The 20,252-nt window shown below is 39.8% G+C and overlaps 1 protein-coding gene across 3 annotated transcripts; it reads right to left on the minus strand.

The window, feature by feature from the left end:
* Nucleotides 1-7: 7 nt before the first annotated feature.
* KLB (klotho beta) lies at nt 8-18,787 on the minus strand. 3 transcript variants are annotated; one of them, XM_071556620.1, is made up of 5 exons: nt 17,888-18,787; nt 9,165-9,672; nt 5,186-5,454; nt 3,011-4,154; nt 8-1,094 (listed from the first exon to the last, which is right to left on the minus strand). In XM_071556620.1, exons 1-5 carry the CDS (start codon nt 18,626-18,628, stop codon nt 1,072-1,074), a joined length of 2,685 nt encoding a protein of 894 aa, XP_071412721.1. In that variant the 5' UTR covers nt 18,629-18,787; the 3' UTR covers nt 8-1,071. The 3 variants fall into 3 exon arrangements, with proteins under 3 accessions (XP_071412721.1, XP_071412719.1, XP_071412720.1); XM_071556618.1 differs by having other exon boundaries at nt 8-1,393; XM_071556619.1 differs by lacking the exon at nt 8-1,094 and adding an exon at nt 1,710-1,841.
* Nucleotides 18,788-20,252: the final 1,465 nt, after the last annotated feature.

Below are 20,252 nucleotides of genomic sequence, written 5' to 3' on the forward strand. Positions count from 1 at the left end.
GCGGTAGTCTGAAAATAACGATGCTTTATTTATGTTGCTCAATTAAGAAAACAAAGGACTTGACCTCAGTGTTCCGTTAGACCATATTGCTGAGTCTCAGCAGCATTTGTGTCATCCTGGGGTCCAGCTATTTTTCTGTGTTGCTAATCTTGCCACGTAGCAACATCTGTTTGGGAGGGTGTACTATTTCTGTGCTGTGGTAAAATCCACAATGCCACTTTGTCTATTCAATTTGAAAAAAAATAGTCAAAAAACCCCTGGCATAGTGCTGAAACATACTTGGAAACAAGTTGCTAAAGCCTAATAATGAGGAAAATGTCCACACACGTTAAGAAATTCCAAAAATTGCCCGAAGTTCCACATGAATGACGACAAGTGCAATTTAAATTATATTTGTCAGTCTTGAGTGGATTAATAGTAACTTTCAGTTGTGTCCTAAATAAGTTTTATGGCTGCCCAATTTTGGAGATGAAAAATAGTGACTGTATATGATTTTGACTTGCCTCCAGTTACATGTGCTTAAAACGACTTCACCCAGTGTGTCAAGGCATGTGTATTGTTCAATGGTGGAGTTGGATTTGGTTCAGGACTTCACATTCTTGCTGGTGTACTTAGCTGAAGGTGTGTGGGTTTTAGTAACACTTGTGAACCCTATAGCTGCAGTTTCATGCTGAACAACACTCATGAATATACATGAGAAGATGCTTTGGTTCATAGAAAAGTGCATGTCAGTTTGCAAAGCTTAGTTGCTCTTTACAATTCAAGCTCTTTGAAAGGTTATTCCAAGGCACGGGAGAATAATTTTTTTTAAATAGATGAACTTTATGTACAGTAGGTGGATAAAAGTAATTTTACTAGAAACAAATGTCATAGCTCTTCTTCCTGTGCATGTGATTCATTCCAGCTTCTGAAGAAAATGCTTGGTGTGTATGACTGGAGTGACTCAGAGTGCTTTTCCACAGTGGTCTGAGCTTGTTGTCTGCTGTAGAATGCAAACAGTGATGGATCTCACTGGAAGTGGGCTTTGCCCTCTTTCAAAGTGAAACACAGATGCACTGGATGCTTTTTGCCTTAAAACGTTTTCTTCTTTTTCTCTTGTGAAAAAAAATAATGGTTAGAAGTAAGACAAGGGTAGAGAAAAGGCAGCAGGTGAAGAATATTAATGGCTTCTTCTGAGAAATGAACAAGCAGAAGCTACAGTGCTTCTGGTCGGAGGGACCACAGACCGAGGAGTCGGCAGGGAAGCCGTTGTTGCTTATCAGACTATTGTAAAGTTTTATTGAAGGCTTTCCTTTGGAATCTGAACTGAAGAATCCGAATCTGGGCTTAGATTTTTCTTCAGTCAGTTTAAATGCATAATAGCCTTTAATCTTGACTTTGTCAATGTAGTATGCTGAGAATGAAAGGAAAACAAAACCAAACATTAATAAAGTGTAATTGCATCACAGAATATTAACTTACTGCTTCTGATAATACTCAGCTGTCTCAGCTGTGCATCATTGTTTTAAAAAATGCTTATAATTTGGGAATTACCTGTGAAAGCTGGATTTGGACTGGGTTGGAGGTGGGAGTTTGCTTTTCTGGGAGAAGCCAGATGCTGTTCTGTACTGAGCCCAGCTGCAATGACTGAGTGGGACCAGCTGCCCATCTGTGCCATGAGAGGAACTTTTCCAAAATTCCTGCCCTGCTCCAAAAGCAGCTGCTCAGCCTTACAGCATACATGGCTGTATGTTACACTGCTGCACCCAAATGCTGGGTGAAAATACTTAAACAGCAGGCCTTGGTGAATAGGGATCCCTTCAATTCGTGTTCAACCAGTGAGCACAGTTGGAGACGTGACCCTGATTAAGGAAGAACATGTAAATTGCGGTATCTTTTTGTCAATACTGTAAAGTGTCATGCTATCTGAATATTAAAATGGGAACACTATGATGAATTGTCCTTTAAACCCTTTCATTTAATAACTTGCTTCCTTTAATAATGTGTTGTTCTTTTGTTTGCAGTATGAAATCTGCATGGAAAATGAACCAGCAAATGCTCATTAGTCCTTTAGTAACCAAGAAAGAGCTAAGTATTGGGGAGATAATGCTTTGTTTCTTGGTGTCTATAAGTGATCTGAAGCCATGCTTAGCCATGAGTAAGATGTGTCTCAATTTTTATGTAGCTAACTCCTACAGAGTTAAAGAGGATACCTAGGCTATGTTTAATGACAGGTGTCAGAAAAGCTTTTAAACACCCCACATCCTGATAAGGGATCTCTGTAATGTTTGGCAGTAGGGAATAGTGAGGGCAAGGATGTATTGTACATCTCGCTTTGACTGTATGGCTCACGTACTGAGGCCTTTCTGCTCTCTGGGGCTCACTGCCTGTCTTTGGTTGGAGGAAGAGGGATGGGAGTGGTGATGTCCTTACAGGATTTCTCATACAATAAGCTATTGCTGAAGATCATTGCCTTCAATGTTTTTGTCCTCTCCCTCCATAACTCTTAGTGTTTTTTCTCTAAAGTGAAGAACTCTGTTTCTGTAGGTGCCCAGGAGAAAGCAAGCAGTGGAACAGGCACTAGAGTTGAACTCTGTGTCCCTCCAGGTCTCTGTGAACTTTCTTGCCCTTTCCTGTCCCATTTCTTTAGTTCAGCAAGCAAGTACAGAGTATCCTGTCTTTCTTGAAGAGTAGATATTTGAGTTGTCTCTTGGGAGTTGTTGGTCTGAAGTGCCATCTCCTAATAACTTCTGACTAACTGCTGTGTGTGCATGCCCAGATGGCTTATCACATGGTTTAAACTGGAAGCAGCTGTAGCTGCGACTCATGCAAGGGGCTCAATGGCATTGCTTTGTGTTGTGTCTGCCCCGTGTGTGACTGCAGAATCAGGTCCCTCAGGAGACTGAATGCTGATAGCCTATTCCTACATCTGAACCAGAACTGCTTGCTCTATCTAGGGCAAGTCTTAACAGCTTGCCTAAGGAGTGGCTGGGTCTGAGGCACAGAAATGGCTCTAGAGAACTTGACTCACCTTTTAAAACCTCTTGTATGTATTTTTCCAAGTAATAATTTCGAAGTTCATCGTTGTCTAAGGACTGGTCATCTATTCCATTTGCTGTGATGTAAATATCGATGTCGCCATAGGTTTTTTTAATCCACCTGAGAACTTTACGCATTCCCCAAGGCACCACTGCCAGACGAGAAGGGGAACTCAGGCAGGTGATGTCCTGCAAAAACTGAATGTCACGATCAAATTCATACTGGCTCCCATTCTGAGGTTCATGAATCACAAATCTGGTGGTGAAATGATTCAGGGCATAAAAGTCAGCTGCACCTTTGATGAGCTGCTTTTCCTCACTTGTGAAAGATGGCAACAATGTGTATGAGTGGCCTCTTCTGTTTTTAAAGCCAATGTATTCCCTCATAGTAGCTGGATAGTCCCCAGTCTTAAATATGGGATTGGCAAACCAGCCTATTTCAAACTGCAGAAACCTGTTGGCAGCTTTGGAATGAGATTCAAAGTATGGGTTGGCAGGCTCAGCCCAGTCCGAGTGCAGGGACAGGGACACTTTGCCGTCCTGAAGAGACCGGTACTGCTCATCGTATATTCTCCAGGCCATGGCATGTGCTATTAATAAATTGTGTGCTGCCCGATAGGTATCGTTGCTGCTCCTGTTGTATACATTGCTTAGCTGGTTAGGCTCGTTTATTGTAATCCAAAGTTTAACCAAATCACCAAGTTCCCTGAAACATAAAGCTGCGTAGTCTTGGAAAGCAAAGGCAGTAGATTGGTTCAACCATCCTCCTGTCCTCAGCAGAGGACCTGGCAGGCCCAGGTAGGTGTGAGTTGGGTAATACAAGGTGACCATGGATTGAACATTGAGTTTCAGTACTTCGCTAATCACGCACCTGTAATATCTAAGAACTTGCCTGTTGACCACTGACAAATCTCCATTGGGTAAAATTAGTGACCAGTCAAGTGCAAATCTGTAATGGGTGACTTTCGTTTTTTCCAGGAGGTCAAGTTGTTTTTTAATACTGACAAAGTCTGTGCACTGTGCTGGTCGAGTTTTTAACTTTACCCCTTCAACTCTGTGCAGGAGCCCATCTCCTGTGACATTCCAGAGGTACAGGCTGGAGTCGCAGAACTGTGGTGAGGAAGCGACTGATTCTGCCTGTGAAAGTAAAAACTGTGTTATAATTGGTTTTAATTAAATGAATGCCTGATTGTAGGCTGCATTCCTACCTGTGTTTAGCTGTAGAATTAGTGCTGGATGTCAGAAGGCCCTGCTTAGATGCTCCAGAGGTAAGAGGATAACCAACTCACCTATATAGGCTTTGTGCTAGTAATGGTTGTCTTACTTGTTCTGTTCCTTTATCTACAGAAAACATTAAAATTGCCCTCTCTGTTTACACACTGGCATTTGCTCTGTCACCAGCCTGCATGACTTACGTTTTCACACAGACTCATCTCCCTGATCAAGTTGAATCCTGTGTGGATGACAGAAAGTTTCCCAACACTGGCCATCCATACAGTTAGCTTATTTACCAAGTTTAAGGCAGAAATAAGAGAAACATCTGGTATATAAGAAAAAACAGTTTGGACAAAAGGTGATATGATCTGTTTCCACATGTGAGCTGAGATAGTAAAAGCTCTAGGTTGGTTATCTTCACCTGTGTTCTGTCTTTTTAAAGAATGGCTTCTTACCTACTTCTCTTAGTGACACTTAGAGCCAGGGTCAGCCCAGAAATCAGTTTCTGCCTTGTTTGGTCACTTCTTATGAGACCTCAAGCCTGCAGGTAGCTCTGCTGCCACCAGCATAACCACCTTGTCCCTGCCCTGTGCCATCCTCTCCATCACACTGCCATAGGCATACCTATGGCCACATTGCAGACTGGACTTGGAAACCTCTGGTTGAAAAATGACCCAGGAACAATTGGTTGGAGTCAACTTCTTGGTCTGAAATTTCCTAATCTGATCTGCCACACAGAGATGCAAGCAGAGAGAAAGCAAAGGTGGGCTGGGCCTAGAGGGGCTCTGCAGTGGGGTCTGCTGCTGCAGCAGTGCCCACACCCTGTGACCACCTCATCTGAAAACCTGAAAAGTACATGACACTGAAGCTACGCAATTATGACTTAATTCCTGAATGCAAGGTGCCATACACAGTCATTTGTTCACAATAATTGTTCTGTATTTTATGCTTACCTTGAGAACAGACTCGGTGATACCCCAGGAGAAGTCACAGGAAAATTGAGCTTGCAAGCTTGAGGTAGACTCCCTTGGGAAGAAGCCATTTTCCTGTATGATTTGTTTATAATAAAGTGCTGATGACTTGGGAATCCTTTCCTTTTTTTCACTCTTGAAGTCTACATAAAATAATCCACGCCTGATGTTGTAAGCATGTTGCCATTCAAAGCCATCAAGGAGGGACCAGGCTGTGTAACCAAACACATCTACGTCGTCATATTTGATAGCTAGGTAAGAGAAAGTAACATCCATGAGGATATATTGAGTATTCTAAAATATATAAGGGATATTTATGAGAAAGGGCTATTTACTTTGAAAATCTGGAGTGTCTTCTCAACACTAATGGGGTTGTTGGCCCATTGTAATTGCAAAACTGTGACATATCTTAGTCTTTATTCATTAAAAAAAAGTATGTCACTACTTCCTTACTAAATTACCACAGGATGCTTTTTTCTGCTCTGAGCAAACGCAAAATATCACACCCCCACCAGCCAGGCTTCACATTGCATTTGACAATTTGATAGTAATATATACTGATAAAATTAGATAATCATGAGTAAAAATTAAGTCTGCAATAATTGATCTAGATTATGACTTTATCATGAAGCTAAAACACTCCTCCTTTATTTGAAAGATCTCTGCAAGCTCTAACATTTAGGAATGTCTATTCAGCTTGTAAATTGAAAAATTTAATGTGTTGGTATGGGACTGTTAATGACTTTAGGAGAAGCTGGGTTGATCAACCCAGAGGCTTAATGTAGTCACAGAATGGGTGCAGTGCACACATGTTTCTTTCAGACAATCTTAATGTTCCTCTGCCTTGCAAGGGGTCTACATATGATCTTTTACATATAATATATGAGAAAGATGACAACACTGCTGCTCTCTCAGATGTGGAACCCAATTCTGCAGAAAGGGCAGGAGAACCTGCAAAGCAGCTTCTCTCTGGACTCCAACTAACCACAATGTTTTTTAGCCACTTACAGCACGTGCCAGCTGGCAGCCTGGAAGAAAAAGTCCAAACTCCATGGTCAGTCACGTTAGCTGCCTGTTGCCAGCTTCAACTGGGAAATACCGTGGGATAACTCCTCATGTTAGCCTTACATGGGCTGGAATATCAAGGGCAAAGCAGTGACCAAGTGTAGCTATTGAGGATTTTGATGCAGTCATATGGACAAGAAGTATTTTACTTGTAGTCCATCACACCAGTAAACCAAGGAATAAAGGCAAAGTATTCTGATTTAAAGCTGTATTCTTTCCCAACATCAGTTTGCCTTTTTTATGAGGACATTTCACTTTGCACAATTCTGTATTTCCACTGAATTTTTTTGCCTTAGTCACACCGTGCTGCACCTTCAGCAGGAAGCAGTTTTGCACAGTTTGTGTATTCATGCAGCAGAGTGACAAGGTACCCAGCAGCATGGTTACAGACCAGTGGGATACTTTCCTAGCTGCCAGATGAAGAAATCAGAAAGCCCAAGAGTTTGCAGTGTGAGTATATGAGAAGCTGATAGACAAAGCCAGAACATTGGAAAGGAGACGTGGGAATAAAACAAAGCAATACAAAGACATGTATTTTCAAGAAAAGCAACCTCTAAAAATTAGGGAAACTATGGGAGTAAGTATGAAAATGTCTGAAAAAATCCATCGCGAGATGCAAATGTGAAGAATGATGTAGAGGATAGAGATAGGCTAGAAGGGCCTGGCAAGTAAAGATGAGTACTTTTTGTCTGCAGTGAGGAAGGTTGAACAAATGGGAGCAGCGTAATGACAACTGAGGATATTTTTGTTTCTTGAAGTTTACTGAATGGGTGGGGACAAGTTTAATTGTCAGAGCAAAAGATGCTGTACTACTTGAAATGGTGCATGCCTAGATGAGAACTTGTGTCTGTCAAAATGGGTAAGGAAAAAGCACTATTTTATGTATATTTTGGGGTAAGAAGAACCCAAAATTAGGCAGGTGATAGGTAGAGATCCCATGGATCAGTGTGAGAGTATGTTTGTAGCATTGTCTGCAGGGGCAGTGAAAGGGCAGAAACAGAAGGCAGGATTCTCACTGAAAGTCACAGTGGGGATGAGAAAATCCTGAAAAGGAGATGGCTGGGGGCAGGAACAAGGAACTGAGGGTAGAAAAGGTCAGGAGTTAACTAAGCTCCCTGAGTCACCAGAGGTGACTTTCACAGAAGGAGACCTAAGGCGTTTCTGTGTGTCCACTGAAGATGGAATCGTGGAGTCCTTCTGCAGGAGTGATAGTTTCAGTATGGACACATATGTGTGCCACCGAGATGCTGTGGTTTCACTTGCATCCTTAGATCATAGCTGAGGTCAGCTCATTGTGATGGTGGTGTTATACATCACCTATTTTCATGACTAATGTGTCATGAGTTACAGTGTAAAGTTTACAGTACTCTCCAAAAACACATACACAGGTGTAGCTTCTTACAGCCCGTTACATGCTGGTTTAGCAGCCACCATCCCATTACTGTTTGGCCTATATATATCATGCTTTGGGACTAACATGATCTAGTTGGTTTTGCTGCAAACAGCAAATTTATACCTGACTTCTCTGTAAGTAAAAATGTGAAAATAAGTTCAAATACTATTCCTGATCAGACAAGTTACTTAGCTTCACCAAAAAAAAAAAAAGCATTAATTAAGAGATAATCCTGTATTTCGAGGCAGAGGTGGAAGTATCTGCATCCATCAAAATATTGATGACAATTCTTAACAATTCTTAACCCAAGTTATTGGTTGAACATTGGCTAAGTATTTAAGAAGTGTGACTCCAGAGATGGTTATCACAGCCAGGTCTGCTGTAGAAGATTCAAAAAAAGAACATGTTATGGATTTTCTTGTGTATGTGTCAAAAAAACTATCCATTCCACACTAACAAATTCAGGCCTGCATCTAGACTTTCCTACTGTGTCACTGCATTATTAAAATACCATAAATCAATTACTGGAATGTAACTTCCTCCAAAAAAAAAAAGGGCAGGATATATAGCACAGCTGTGTTACATGAAGTTTACAATCTGAAACAACTTTAAATACACATGGATAATCTTCCTCTGGAGCTTAATTGCAGTTTTTGGTAATACAGTACTTCCTGACTTGGTCTCTGAGTAACTGATTACTCGTGTTTTCCTTTTTCTGAGGTAAGGAAGGGTTTTGTGAAGGGACCTGAGCTGTGGCATCACTGCAGTGTGGCACCAGCAGTGGGGCAGCTGCTGGGACAGCGGCTCTCGGAACCAGCAGCTGCCCTGCTCCCAGCACCAATCCTACAAACTGGCACAGGGTGAAAAGGAATGCCGACTTTGCAGAGGCCTAAGGTACTAATAATGTTTATAGTTCATGCAAAATTAAATCTTTTGCTTTCAGAGAGCACCCCACAGACTGGCTTTATGAAGGGCAAACCCAAGATTTAGTCTGTGTTATTAAAACATACTGTCTCTGTTTGGTGTGCAATATTCCTCAAGAGTGATTGCCCTTCTCCTGCTCATTTCCTTCGTGCATTTTGCACTGGACTAGGACTCCTGCATATCAATGACGGTCTTTAGTCACAGTCTCGTTTCCTGCTGTCAAGGTATGTACCTGCACAAAGGTGTTACAGCTGAGCTGCCAGCAGTGAAAAGTAACATCCAATAGATTTGTTTTCATTAATTTCTCACTCAACTTTTTACTTATTTAGTTTTAAAATCCAACACAGATGTTGGACTTTAACTTTCTGGGACAGGAACTATGGGTTTTTTTCTGTGTTTGTACAACACCGAACACAAGTAAATCCTGATCTATGACTCGTACACATGCAGTATAAAGAATTAATAATTAACTTTGTTACCATTACCTGTTTTTTTAAAAAGATTAAATCACCACAGAGCTAAATATCAAATTATTTTAAAGTGCTCTCTGAAAATCCAACAACTACCTTGGGTACAAACCTTGTAAAACCTTATTTACGAAGTTTTTCATCATGTAGATGGCTGTGGTGTCATCTGTTTTCACATGGCTGTCAGTGAACCAGCCATTTTCTGCAATCAAGATTCGAGGACTGTTGTATTCCAGTTTAATCCAATTCAGTACTTCCCTCAAATTGAGTGACAAATTTTGTCCCATTTTCGGTAGAGTGTTTGGAGGCTTAAAGTTATTGGGACCAAAGGAAAATGCAAAGAAGTCAGCTGTTCCCTTTATGTAGTTTTTTTCATCCTCGGTAAAGTGTGGCAAAAATGAGAATTCGTTTTTCAGTTCTTCTGGATAATCACCATCCCCATGGATAGGTTTAGCAAACCATCCAAGTACTCTCTCCATAGACTTCTGACACTTAGAAATGTCCAGCTCATCTTCTGGTTTGTTAGGTTCAATCCAGTGGGATCCCAGTACTATGGACATCATCCCCTTCTGATAGGGTTGAAAGTGTTCTTTGTAGTTATGCCAAACTTTTGCATGAGCCTGATGAGAGAAAAACAGCTTTAAATTGTAACCCTGGTAAGTCTCTGTGTCCACTGGCAGCTTGAGAGGCAAGCAGCTTCATTTGGTTCACAGCAGGCTTATATGGAAAATACCAACAAACAGTTAAGGCACATGGATTACCCTGCACGGTTGTAATGGGCAATCACTGTTATCCTGAGAGGCACCTTGGGATGAGGGTAATGCTCAGTAACTCCTGTGCTGTTCCTACAACACATCAGGGCTGTGGCCTTTGCCTTTTGACATAGGTCTGAATTTCAGATGTCCCAGCAGGGATCTGAATTGCTGTTACATGGACACTTTGGGACTAAACAGCTGTAAGGGTAGGATATGAACTCTGTGATTTGGACATTAGGTCTTTTTTTTGTCAAGCAGAGATTGCTGATACAGTTAAAATTTTAAACCATCTTTACAGTTGTTCTATAAATTATGTATCTCATGATATTTCATTTGTCAGTGCTGACTCTGTGCTATTAATTGCTCTGTGCCCGGGGGTTACTTGGACTTACTCTGATCAAGCCACTTCCACCCCATCCCTTTTCTTGGGATTTAGTTATTTTAGTTTGGCCTAATTATATGAGTAAATGTTCAAGTTTTGATACTTACATTTACATATAAATGTAAAATCTTGGACTAAGGACCCAGCTATGAAGTTTGAACCCAAATGTCAACTTTCACAGTTTCAAGTGAAAATTTTGTTTGGGATTTTAGTTAATTTCTTCTTTGAAATGGCCATAATTTTTCTGACAGTACATGCAGCATCACAGAGTGAAGCTTACTCATACCAAATGGTGAGCAATAACACTTGGGTTTTAAAAGGAAATTGGGCAGCATATAGTCGAGCAGGTATGGCATGTTTTAGTACTCATAAATGGCCAAGTATCAGCTTCCCTAGAACAGACTGAAGTTTTGCTATTCATGTTGGTGACAACGAAAACTTGTTTTGTGTCACATCATAACACCATTTTTCTGATCATGACCATGTTTTAGAAAGCTTAACATTGTTACACATCAGAATTATCTTCAAATGTCATGTTGTTAATTACTTAAATAAGAGAATATAACAGACAAAATTTACAGAAAAGCAGAAATACATGGGAGACTGAGGAACCACTAGCATTGTCAGAGTAGGAATATGAGACAGCTCAGGGGTCAGAGAAGGGTGGCTCTGATCACAGTGTGAATCACATCGTGGGATCTGAGAGGGCAGGGATCTGACTCCTCCCACCTGAGGAGTCATCAGTTAACTCAGGGTTTACCTTATGGCTGAAGTGTGTGGCTTTATACTCTTAAGCTGGAAAGAAAATAACTGTTTGCACCCAGGGAAAATATTGAGAAGCATTGTGAAACACTGAGAGTGTTGAGTTAGACTGCCATCATCACCAAGCCAAACAGCATTGCTTACCTTTGACAATCATTTCAGTTAATTTATCTAGAAACACACAGCCTTGACAGTTAAAAAAAACCCAAAAGACCTGATGTCAGGTAGATATTTGTTTAAGCTAGAGAGTACCAAAGCATTACATTTTGTGAAATTTTGTGTATCAGTTGTTTATGGTTTCTAAGGTCATGCTCGTAACATTTGTTCAAGGTCTGTCTTTGAAAATACTGATAAAGTAACACTAACCTTTGAAATGCAGGCTGTGGAGCTGAAGAGGGAAGCCAACAAAAACGGACTCATGAGGCAAATTGGAAGATACAGTTAAAGTATTATAAAATTGATTTGTTACCAGTCTCATCAGGAAATTCAAATGGCCAGTTTCATCTGCTCAGTTACCCTCACTGTTCTCTTCTGAAAGTCCCTCCAGCCTGGGGTGCTGCTAGGGCCAGGCTTGCTTGTTCTCTACCTCGAGTGACTTCTCACCTGGTTAGTCATTTTTCTCTCCCAGACCACTAACACCACTGTTCAGTGAGAGGTACATGGCTTAACAAGCAAACCCCTGCTGTGGTGAGCTGTGTTACGTACAGTGCCAAGTACCACGACAACAGCACCAGGTAACCTGTAGCAGCCACTCCCTTCTAGGTGAAGGGGAGAACAATGACTTTGCCAAACCTCAGCTAATTAGAATGCAATATTGACATGTAAAGGGCAATCAGGGACAACTCATTGTATTTGTATACACCTCCAGGAGTTGATTAGAAGAAAGCAAAGTTACTAAAAGTAAAGTAACTAAAGTTTTTTAAAATATTGTCTACAGTAGATAATACAGCCACAGGTATAATCCTAGAGGAGAACTCAAGTACAAATAATTACATTTAATATGAGTCAAGACAGGCTCCTCATACACAGTCATATGTATCACTGATGGTTCTTAATTCTGAGGATTAAGTCTTACTGAAACAAACTTGTCACTGTCTCTAGTAACGGTTTTTACAGACACAGTAGAGGCAATAGCATTTTCTTGCCTGCAACTCTGTTTTGAGTTAATTATCAGTAAAGCAGATTAACATTTTCAGAAAGGAGGTGTTTGCTAAGTGCAAACTGTTGTTGATGGAACCCACTGATTAATATAATTTGTTTGTAAGATCAGATATTAAACATTAATTTAAAAGCTGTATCATACATCAAATTGTGTATTTTGAGTAAATCTTGACTAATCTTTTTTCAGTTAGAGTTTAATCCCTAATCTTTCATTTTCCTTGGTAGATCAAGGACAAATGTCAAGGCTAAGTACACAGTTAAAGCAGGATCAATATTGTGTATTTATTCTAGATACATATGACTCATTAATTTCAGCATATTTTCCTGGTATTAATATAGAATTTATTCCATAGACCTGAAAGTCACAGAGAGTGCTAAATCAGTTAGTAGTAACCTTGTAAAAAGGCTGGAAATGTCAACTCAATAAAATAAAGATAACAGTATTGTTCTTCTCTCTTCTTCAAATATTCTCATGCTTCTTCAAACCCCAATCCTGTAATTTATCACGTGCACGTGAAAAGAGTTTTGAAAAGAAAGACCAATACTTTCTAATTATAGAGATATTTTAGTCAAGCAATTTTCCTTTGAACAGCAATGAGCACACAAAACAATATCAGGTATATATTGCATTGTTTAAGTGTGCTGGAGAGCAGCGACCTTTAGGAAAACTAGACTTAAAAATGCTAATAAAATTATTTGGGCTTTTGTTTAATTGTTTGGTTTGTAAACCATGAAGACCTAGAATATAATCTGATAAAGATGATGTTCAACATCCCTTCAGAAGAAAGGCTGCTGTGTGTGACTTATTGGAAGACTATTTCAGTTCCAGGCCCTTTTGGCCTATGGTGGAGGTGCCACGTAGTCAGTAGGGCTAAAGCCCTTATTTTGCAATCAATAGAATCTCAATCCTTGTGAAGGGAAAAATGGCTCTTATGATGTAGGCACCTACATTTCTAAAAGGGTGGTTTGAAGGACTGTACTATTAATTTTGTTGTAAGCTGTCTTGAATTCATCTTGCACATTGGATTGTGTTTTTCCTAATGATTGCCAAGAAGTGTAAGAAAGGTAACCTGAAAATAACAAATCATATAAAAAAAAAGTGTGAATCAGTGCTGAATTTTACATCATCACTGATGGCTGTTGAAAAATCTTCCAGCAAAGATATTTACAAGAATAGATGATTATTTTGTCTGCCCTAGAGCCATACTTGATGGAGACAGGTTTCCCTCCTCCTCCAAGAAATACAGGTGCTGGTGTAGCTTCATCTGTCTACATCCTGAGGGCAGGACTCCGCTTTGGAGGAAGAGAAGAAAGCATCTGGCTGGACAGAGAAGTAATAATTATTCCCCCTTCATTCAGTAGAATTTTTTTTTAAGGAGAATGAATTATAGGACTTTCCTGGGACATACTCATCCACAGATCCCAAAGGCAGCAGTGTCCATGAAAAGATCCTGGCATGGTAAGAGCTACTGGAGAGCTGTGAGTAATGCAGCTGGGCACAGAGAAGAACCTGACCTGCAGTAGATCTATATGGAGACAGCAGGCTAGAAAGGGATTTTACTGCCATTTTCCCATATGCAATGTCCTTGAAAATTTTTAGAGAGACCTCATTCTGACATTTCTCTCGTGGGCTTTTCTGCCAGATGAAAAGGAGTGTGAATGATCCCTAACAGGAAAACCCCCAAACCCTTTCTACCTATTATGTAGCAAAGGCTGAAATGATACAGAGGAGGAAAAGAAGACAGCTTAACCTGCAGCTTGTGATCTTTACAAGCCTCAACCTAAGTATAAAAGAACATAACTAGATACAGGGAAAATGGTAATAATATATCAAGTATATATCTAATATAACTTCAGCAGAAATGTTTTATCTTCTTTGTATTTTTTTGCTGGTCAGATTTATTTACTGTTAAATCAAAGAAATTAATCTAATTATTGTGTGCTATTTTTTTCTGCTGCAGTATGATAGCTGCCTGAGGAGCAAGCTCATAGTTTTTGTAGTTTCTTTGATGTGTCTTTCAAATGCTGCATAGAAAGTTACATACTATCATTATGCCCTTGTACCGTCCCCTTTAATGCAGAAGGAGGGACACTTTTGATGGCCACTCTCTGTCCTGTATATGATTCCACATGCTCCTTGTATTAGTCATGATGATCATTAAATTGAAAAGAGATTTATCTAAGTGAAACCTTTAGCAATTTATAAATAATAAGCACCAAACTTCAGACATAGCATTCATTTCCATGGAGGTAATATCAGGTCCTTTAAAATGATCAGTAGCAATTATTACCCTCTGGGAATAGCATACATAGTAAGATGAAATTTTGAGTGCTTCTGTGGATTATTTTCCCCGCAATGGATCTCCTGAGCACCTGTTTAGCAGCCTTTACTCCTCTCTTCACTAACCCTCTTCATGGACCTTGAATAGCAAGAGCCAAGTCAAAGGCAGGGCCGTCTCTCATGTAGATGTATCTGGGGTGTTCCCTTAAAGGCTGCAAGGCACGGAGCAGAGCACAGGCAGTGGCAACACAGCACCAGCAATGCCTTGTGCTGGCAAACACCACAGGGCTCTGGGGCTAGAGAAAGACAATAATCCCACTTTTGCTGAAAAGCCTTAATACGGTCATTATCTACCTATTTACCCACAGGAATTCATTTGCTGAAGCAGATAATTTTTTAATCAGTTTTCAAATGCATGGAGATGATCCTTGAGGTCCCCTTCCAACCTGATATTCTATGACCTTTTCCTTATGCCAACCACATATTTCAGTTTTACGACATTTTATTTCCTCAACCTACTAAACTTTATCCTTTAAAATTAGGAGAAATTTCTTCAGCTCTTTTCTAGAAACACAAAGATCTCCAGCAACTTTCAAACTGTTCTTACAATAAAATAATTCAAAGTCCTAAAAAGTGGAGGGTTTATGGTTTGTTATATTGTTTTTGTGGTTCTATGAAAATTAGCTTCAGTTTATGATTGATACAGCACATAAAAGCACTTCTTTGTATAAATGGTGATTAGTTCTTGCAACACCACAACTGCAACAGTGTACGAGGAAATGAAACTAAAAGTAGGATTCCTGCAAGAGCCTCAGTTACCAGAAAATGTCTTGAGAATGATTTTCAGCAATTTGCTGTGTAAGAGTGTGGTGGCCAGATCAGCTTCTTTTCAGCATTATGGACTTGTTTTTCCTGCTCAGCACAGTTACTGGGTGGACCTGGTAATGTGCACAGGGTGGCATTGAGAACACTGTCTGTCAACAGCCTGTCCAAAACTGAAGCCTTGACATGGGCAAGAACATGGCTCTTCCTAAAGCTGCTGACATAAATGGGCATCTTTTGCAACAGCTTTAACACTCTGCCAAAACCTGACATTTTTGTTGGTCTTTTATTTTTGGGATGAGGTTTTTGGTTTGCAGTGGTAAATTAGAAGGTAGCCATAATACAGTGTCTGAGAAGCAGACCAGTGTATACCAGTCCTGAAATAAAATGCCTTGTGAAATCTCTCTAAACAAAGAATCTTATCACATTCCCTGCCTCTCAAAGGAGAGATATTTGACAACACATGAATCCTGATTGTGCATCAGTGCATTATCTTAAAATGGTACTGTCAACAATATGAAATGAACTGAACATTGAGACACAAACAAAGCTCCTTGAGAAAGATTCTGGCTGAATAGTTTGAAATATGTAATACCAGTTGTGACTTCTGTGGAATGGCTGGCTTTAATTACAGTTTATTAAGAGAGAAAAAATTAGAGATATGAAGAGTTGGCTGAAGTTGACTGGTACCTCAAGAGTTTCCATTCCCCTTCCAACTCCAGTCATAAAACTCCAGTTCCTCATATACCTTACTTCAAATTTGAGATTCTCCATGAATCCCAAATCTCAGTCTTCAGAAATTTTTTGGTGGTACAGGAGAGAACTGCTAATACATTAGGTAATGTTCATGGGCCTGTAAGAAGGATACCACGGGAAATACTTTCTGGCCAAGAATTATAAAGTACTAGTTAATGGATTGAGTATTGCTGAAAGTCTTATTAGCTCTTTCACTGAAGTGATTTATTTTATACTCGGGTTCACAGACTTTGGAACTAGAAGCAACAATCAAATCAAGGCTGAGTTAAATAATATTGACCAAGGAACTTGGGTCAGTAATTTGTGTATCAGTCCCAGCTGTGCTCAGCTTCCTGGAAAACCCAGCTGATTCTTCAGTGAAGGTATTGCTCACTATGTGCTGTGTGCAGCTTACATGGGTTTTACAGAAAGGGCAGAGACTGCCTGTTTGGTACTCCAGATTTGATTGTAACACTCAGAAATGAAGGCAAGAAACACTACAAACTTAGGTGGTATCTTTCACATGTGTGATATGAAATACATTATATAGCACCTGAAAATAAAAAATAATTATTCAGCATCAGTTCTCTTTGAGATGCTTCACAAGTCTTTATAGTTAAATCATTCTTGTGCTAAGTCTGAAATCAGTTAGTGGCTCCAGATGCTTGATGACTTTTCTCTGTGACTCTTTATTGACCACAGTGTGAATGTTCTGAAATAGGAGCTTTGGAATGTTCAAGCCCGGAAGCAAATACAAGAAATAGAAATAGTCAGTTGCAGAGTATTTGTAACTGCTCTAACAATAAATGCCAGATGCATATTTCTTTCTGTAGGACAAACACATTTGGATTTATTTATTAATTACATTTATAAGATATGGCAAGTAGTAGAAAAATTCTCTTTGTGGTAGCTACAAATAGTCTGAGCAGAGGGTATTATACCAGCTGCAGAGGCAGCATAGTGACCTGCTCTGTAAAGTACTTTTAGCAATATAGATGAAAAAATACTGTACTAATAGAATAAATTAATATCTTAAACTGATGTTACAAGAAATTATTTTAAATTATAACAAGACAAAATAAGAATATAAGCTCCTATGTATAGGAGCTAGTGACTTTGTAGACTTAAATTAATAATCTTTCAGTGGAGATGATGCTGTAAATTTGGTAATGCTGTTGAGAATACCAGGAGCAATGCCTGTCCCTTTTCCTCAAAAAATATGATCTCTTTTTGTCCTTCCCAAGAGTACCATAAACTTACAATACAGTACTGCAGTTGTTGAAACTATTCATCATGGGATCAAATCTTTTGTATGTGTAATTCTGTAGAAGACAGCCAATAAATAAGACCAACATAAAAATTAAAATACAGCAAACATCATGGAAATAATTTGAAATTCTGAAGTACTGAGGGGACATTTGTTTTCTTCCAAACCCAAAAAGTGCCAACTTTGCTAGTTTAAGAATAAACATTTTGCAATATGATCTTACTAAGGCTAGAACCAATCATAATTGTAGATACATACTCCATGGCCAGTAGAATTGATTCAATATGCAAATACAAATAAGTTTCCTTTTAAACTAATAGAATAGTTATTCAGTGTAGCCAAATGAATGCTGATGTCAGTGTGTTTAACTAAATGGGAAGAATAAAGAAGGAAAATCTTACTCTTTGCAGTCATATTTTGTATGTAAAACATAACTTAAATAAAATAATAAACAAGAACTTTAAACCAAATAATTACTAAGACAATAGTTGTGAAAAGAACAATAAGATCAAAATGAGGATTAACAGAAAGACTGTCTTAGGTAAAGGCTATTTCTTGGTGCTTTACAGTTCGTGGTTTGTTTTTTTGAAACATTGATCACAGGACTGATTCCTCCCATCGCTTCCTATGGTGGTGCAAGATCAATTTGTAAAATCTTACTATACTGTACCTTGATCAAATTGTGTCCTACAGAGTAGACAGATGTTATTTTCCCTCTCTCTCCTGGAGCATGAACACCTGTGCCATACCCATGCCAAGCAACTAAATATGGATTGTGAATTGTAATCCAATACTTAACACGATCCCCAAAGGTGCGGAAGCAAAAGGTGGCGTAGTCATTGAAGATATCAATTATCGATTCATTTTTCCATCCCCCATATTTTTCTTGCAGCATCAAGGGCAGGTCCCAGTGGTACAGTGTAACCACAGGGTCAATATTTCTGTACAGTAGAGAGTCAATAAGGGTGTTATAATACTGGAGTCCTTTCTCGTTGGGAGCTGCTACCACTCCATTGGGAAAAAGCCTTGACCATGAAATTGAAAACTGGTAAAAAGTAACTCCCAAAAAATCCAGAGCAGATAAATCTTTGTCCAATAAGAGGTAACTGTCACTGGAGGTGCCTGTGCAGTCAACATCTCTGAACTCCGAGTGAGTGAAGCGGTCCCAGATGGAGGAGCCTTTCCCGTCCTTCCTCCAGCTGCCTTCCACCTGGAAAGCTCCTGTCCCTACACCCCAGAGAAACTCTTTGGGGAAAGTGTCATACAAAAACATCTGTGTTGCACTCACAGGGCTGAAGTGGGGATCCTTTTTCCACACGGATCTTCCCTCTTCAGCAAGCCCAGTAACAAGCCTTACGAAAACTAACATCCAAAACCCAACAGTTCTCTCCGGTCGCTGGTCACACATCATGCTGGTTTACAGTTCCAGTGTTAAAAGTCAGATTTCTTGTACTGACACTGAAAAAAATCCATTCATTTGCTGGAGTCCCCACTGTGCAGACCGTCTTCGTTTGCCACAAAGTGCTGCAGTGTCTTATCAGAGCTTCACTAAAAGCTTGTGATCGTAAAAGCCTTGTCAATGATTAGCTTGAACTGTGAGATGCAGAACGGGTCAGAGAACGGTGTGATTTATAGGGAGGTGGCCTCTGGAAGAGAAGGGAGACACCTAGCTGGCTTGTTACAGCACCAAAATAGGTTGTCTGAACAATAGAAATGCTAGTAACTAATTTATCATCATCTAAAGCTTGGTCATTCAGGTGGGAGAATGGAAGTGACAGAGTGCTAAGTAGCTCACATGTCCTTTATTCCTTGTGCAACTGTATTTCGAGGAAACATTAATATAATTCAGACTACAGGGTCTCCAATTAAAAAGCAATTTCTCCTGTCTGTGTAATTGGATGGCTGGAAAGGTAGTGCATCATTCCCAGTCCTGCCCTGCTCAAACATCCTGTTTCTGCTGAAAAGCTCTCCCTGGACTTGTGGGAAATTTTGTTGTGGAAAGAGATACATGCACACTCCATTAACTATATAACAACTTAAAGTAAGTCAATATTTCTTTCAAACACATGCAACTGTTTTCTGTCCTATATAAAAGTTTGGTTTGTACAGCTCTACATACAGCAGCAGTACAAAATCAATAGGGGTCTGTTCCAGTTCTTACACAATTTCCCTTGATTTCTTCAAATAAACACAATTAGCAAAGATAACTAGCCATGAAAGATGCTATTTCAGGATTGATTTATTTAACAATCTTCACATACACAGCTGGGGCATCAGTACAGCAAATATTTTATGGAGCAGTAATGCAATATAATTTAATCTTTTAACATTACAGCAACACTATATATGTTGAGATATAGTCCATTTACCCAATGCAGTAAGGCTGAGGCCTGCCATCTTTACTTTTCTTGAGGCACAATATGACGTGTATCCACGCACAGACCACAGTTGCTGAAGGGCTTTGCAGAACAATATAGCAGTGTGAAGGAACTTTGCATGCAGGAAAGATACTCACTAAAGTCTGAACATGGGAACAATTTATCCCCTGAGTATAGCGCTCTGCTTGGACGAATTAGCCCTGCTGGCACGTAGGACATGACAGTCCAGATGCACTGCTGGGCTGCTGCCACTTCACTGCTCCTGCTATCTGTGAGAACATGCTGGCAGCGCTGCATAATGCCACTGAGACACACCTCTTGTTCATCCACAAAGCTGATTAATCAGTTTAATGAAAGACTAATTATTTAAGTTTTAAGATAAACAACAAAGCCTCCATGTTTGTAAGCATTTCTCTTCAGTGCCTGTACAAGAAACATTTTCACTACAGATGGAGAAGAAAGCTTGTCCTGATAATGAACTGCAGGTCCCTGCTGGTGGGGGTAGCTATGCACCCAACATGAGTCCCTCCCACAAAACAAACCCAGAGCTCCCTCAGCTACCCCAACTCACCGATCGACATTTCTCAGTCAAGATCCTACAACACACAGGCAGCTTGGGAACGAGAGGAGCACACAGGGGCTATACCAGGTTGGTTT

Source organism: Pithys albifrons, chromosome 5 (assembly GCF_047495875.1).
Source record: "Pithys albifrons albifrons isolate INPA30051 chromosome 5, PitAlb_v1, whole genome shotgun sequence".
Classification (NCBI taxonomy): Eukaryota; Metazoa; Chordata; class Aves; order Passeriformes; family Thamnophilidae; genus Pithys; species Pithys albifrons.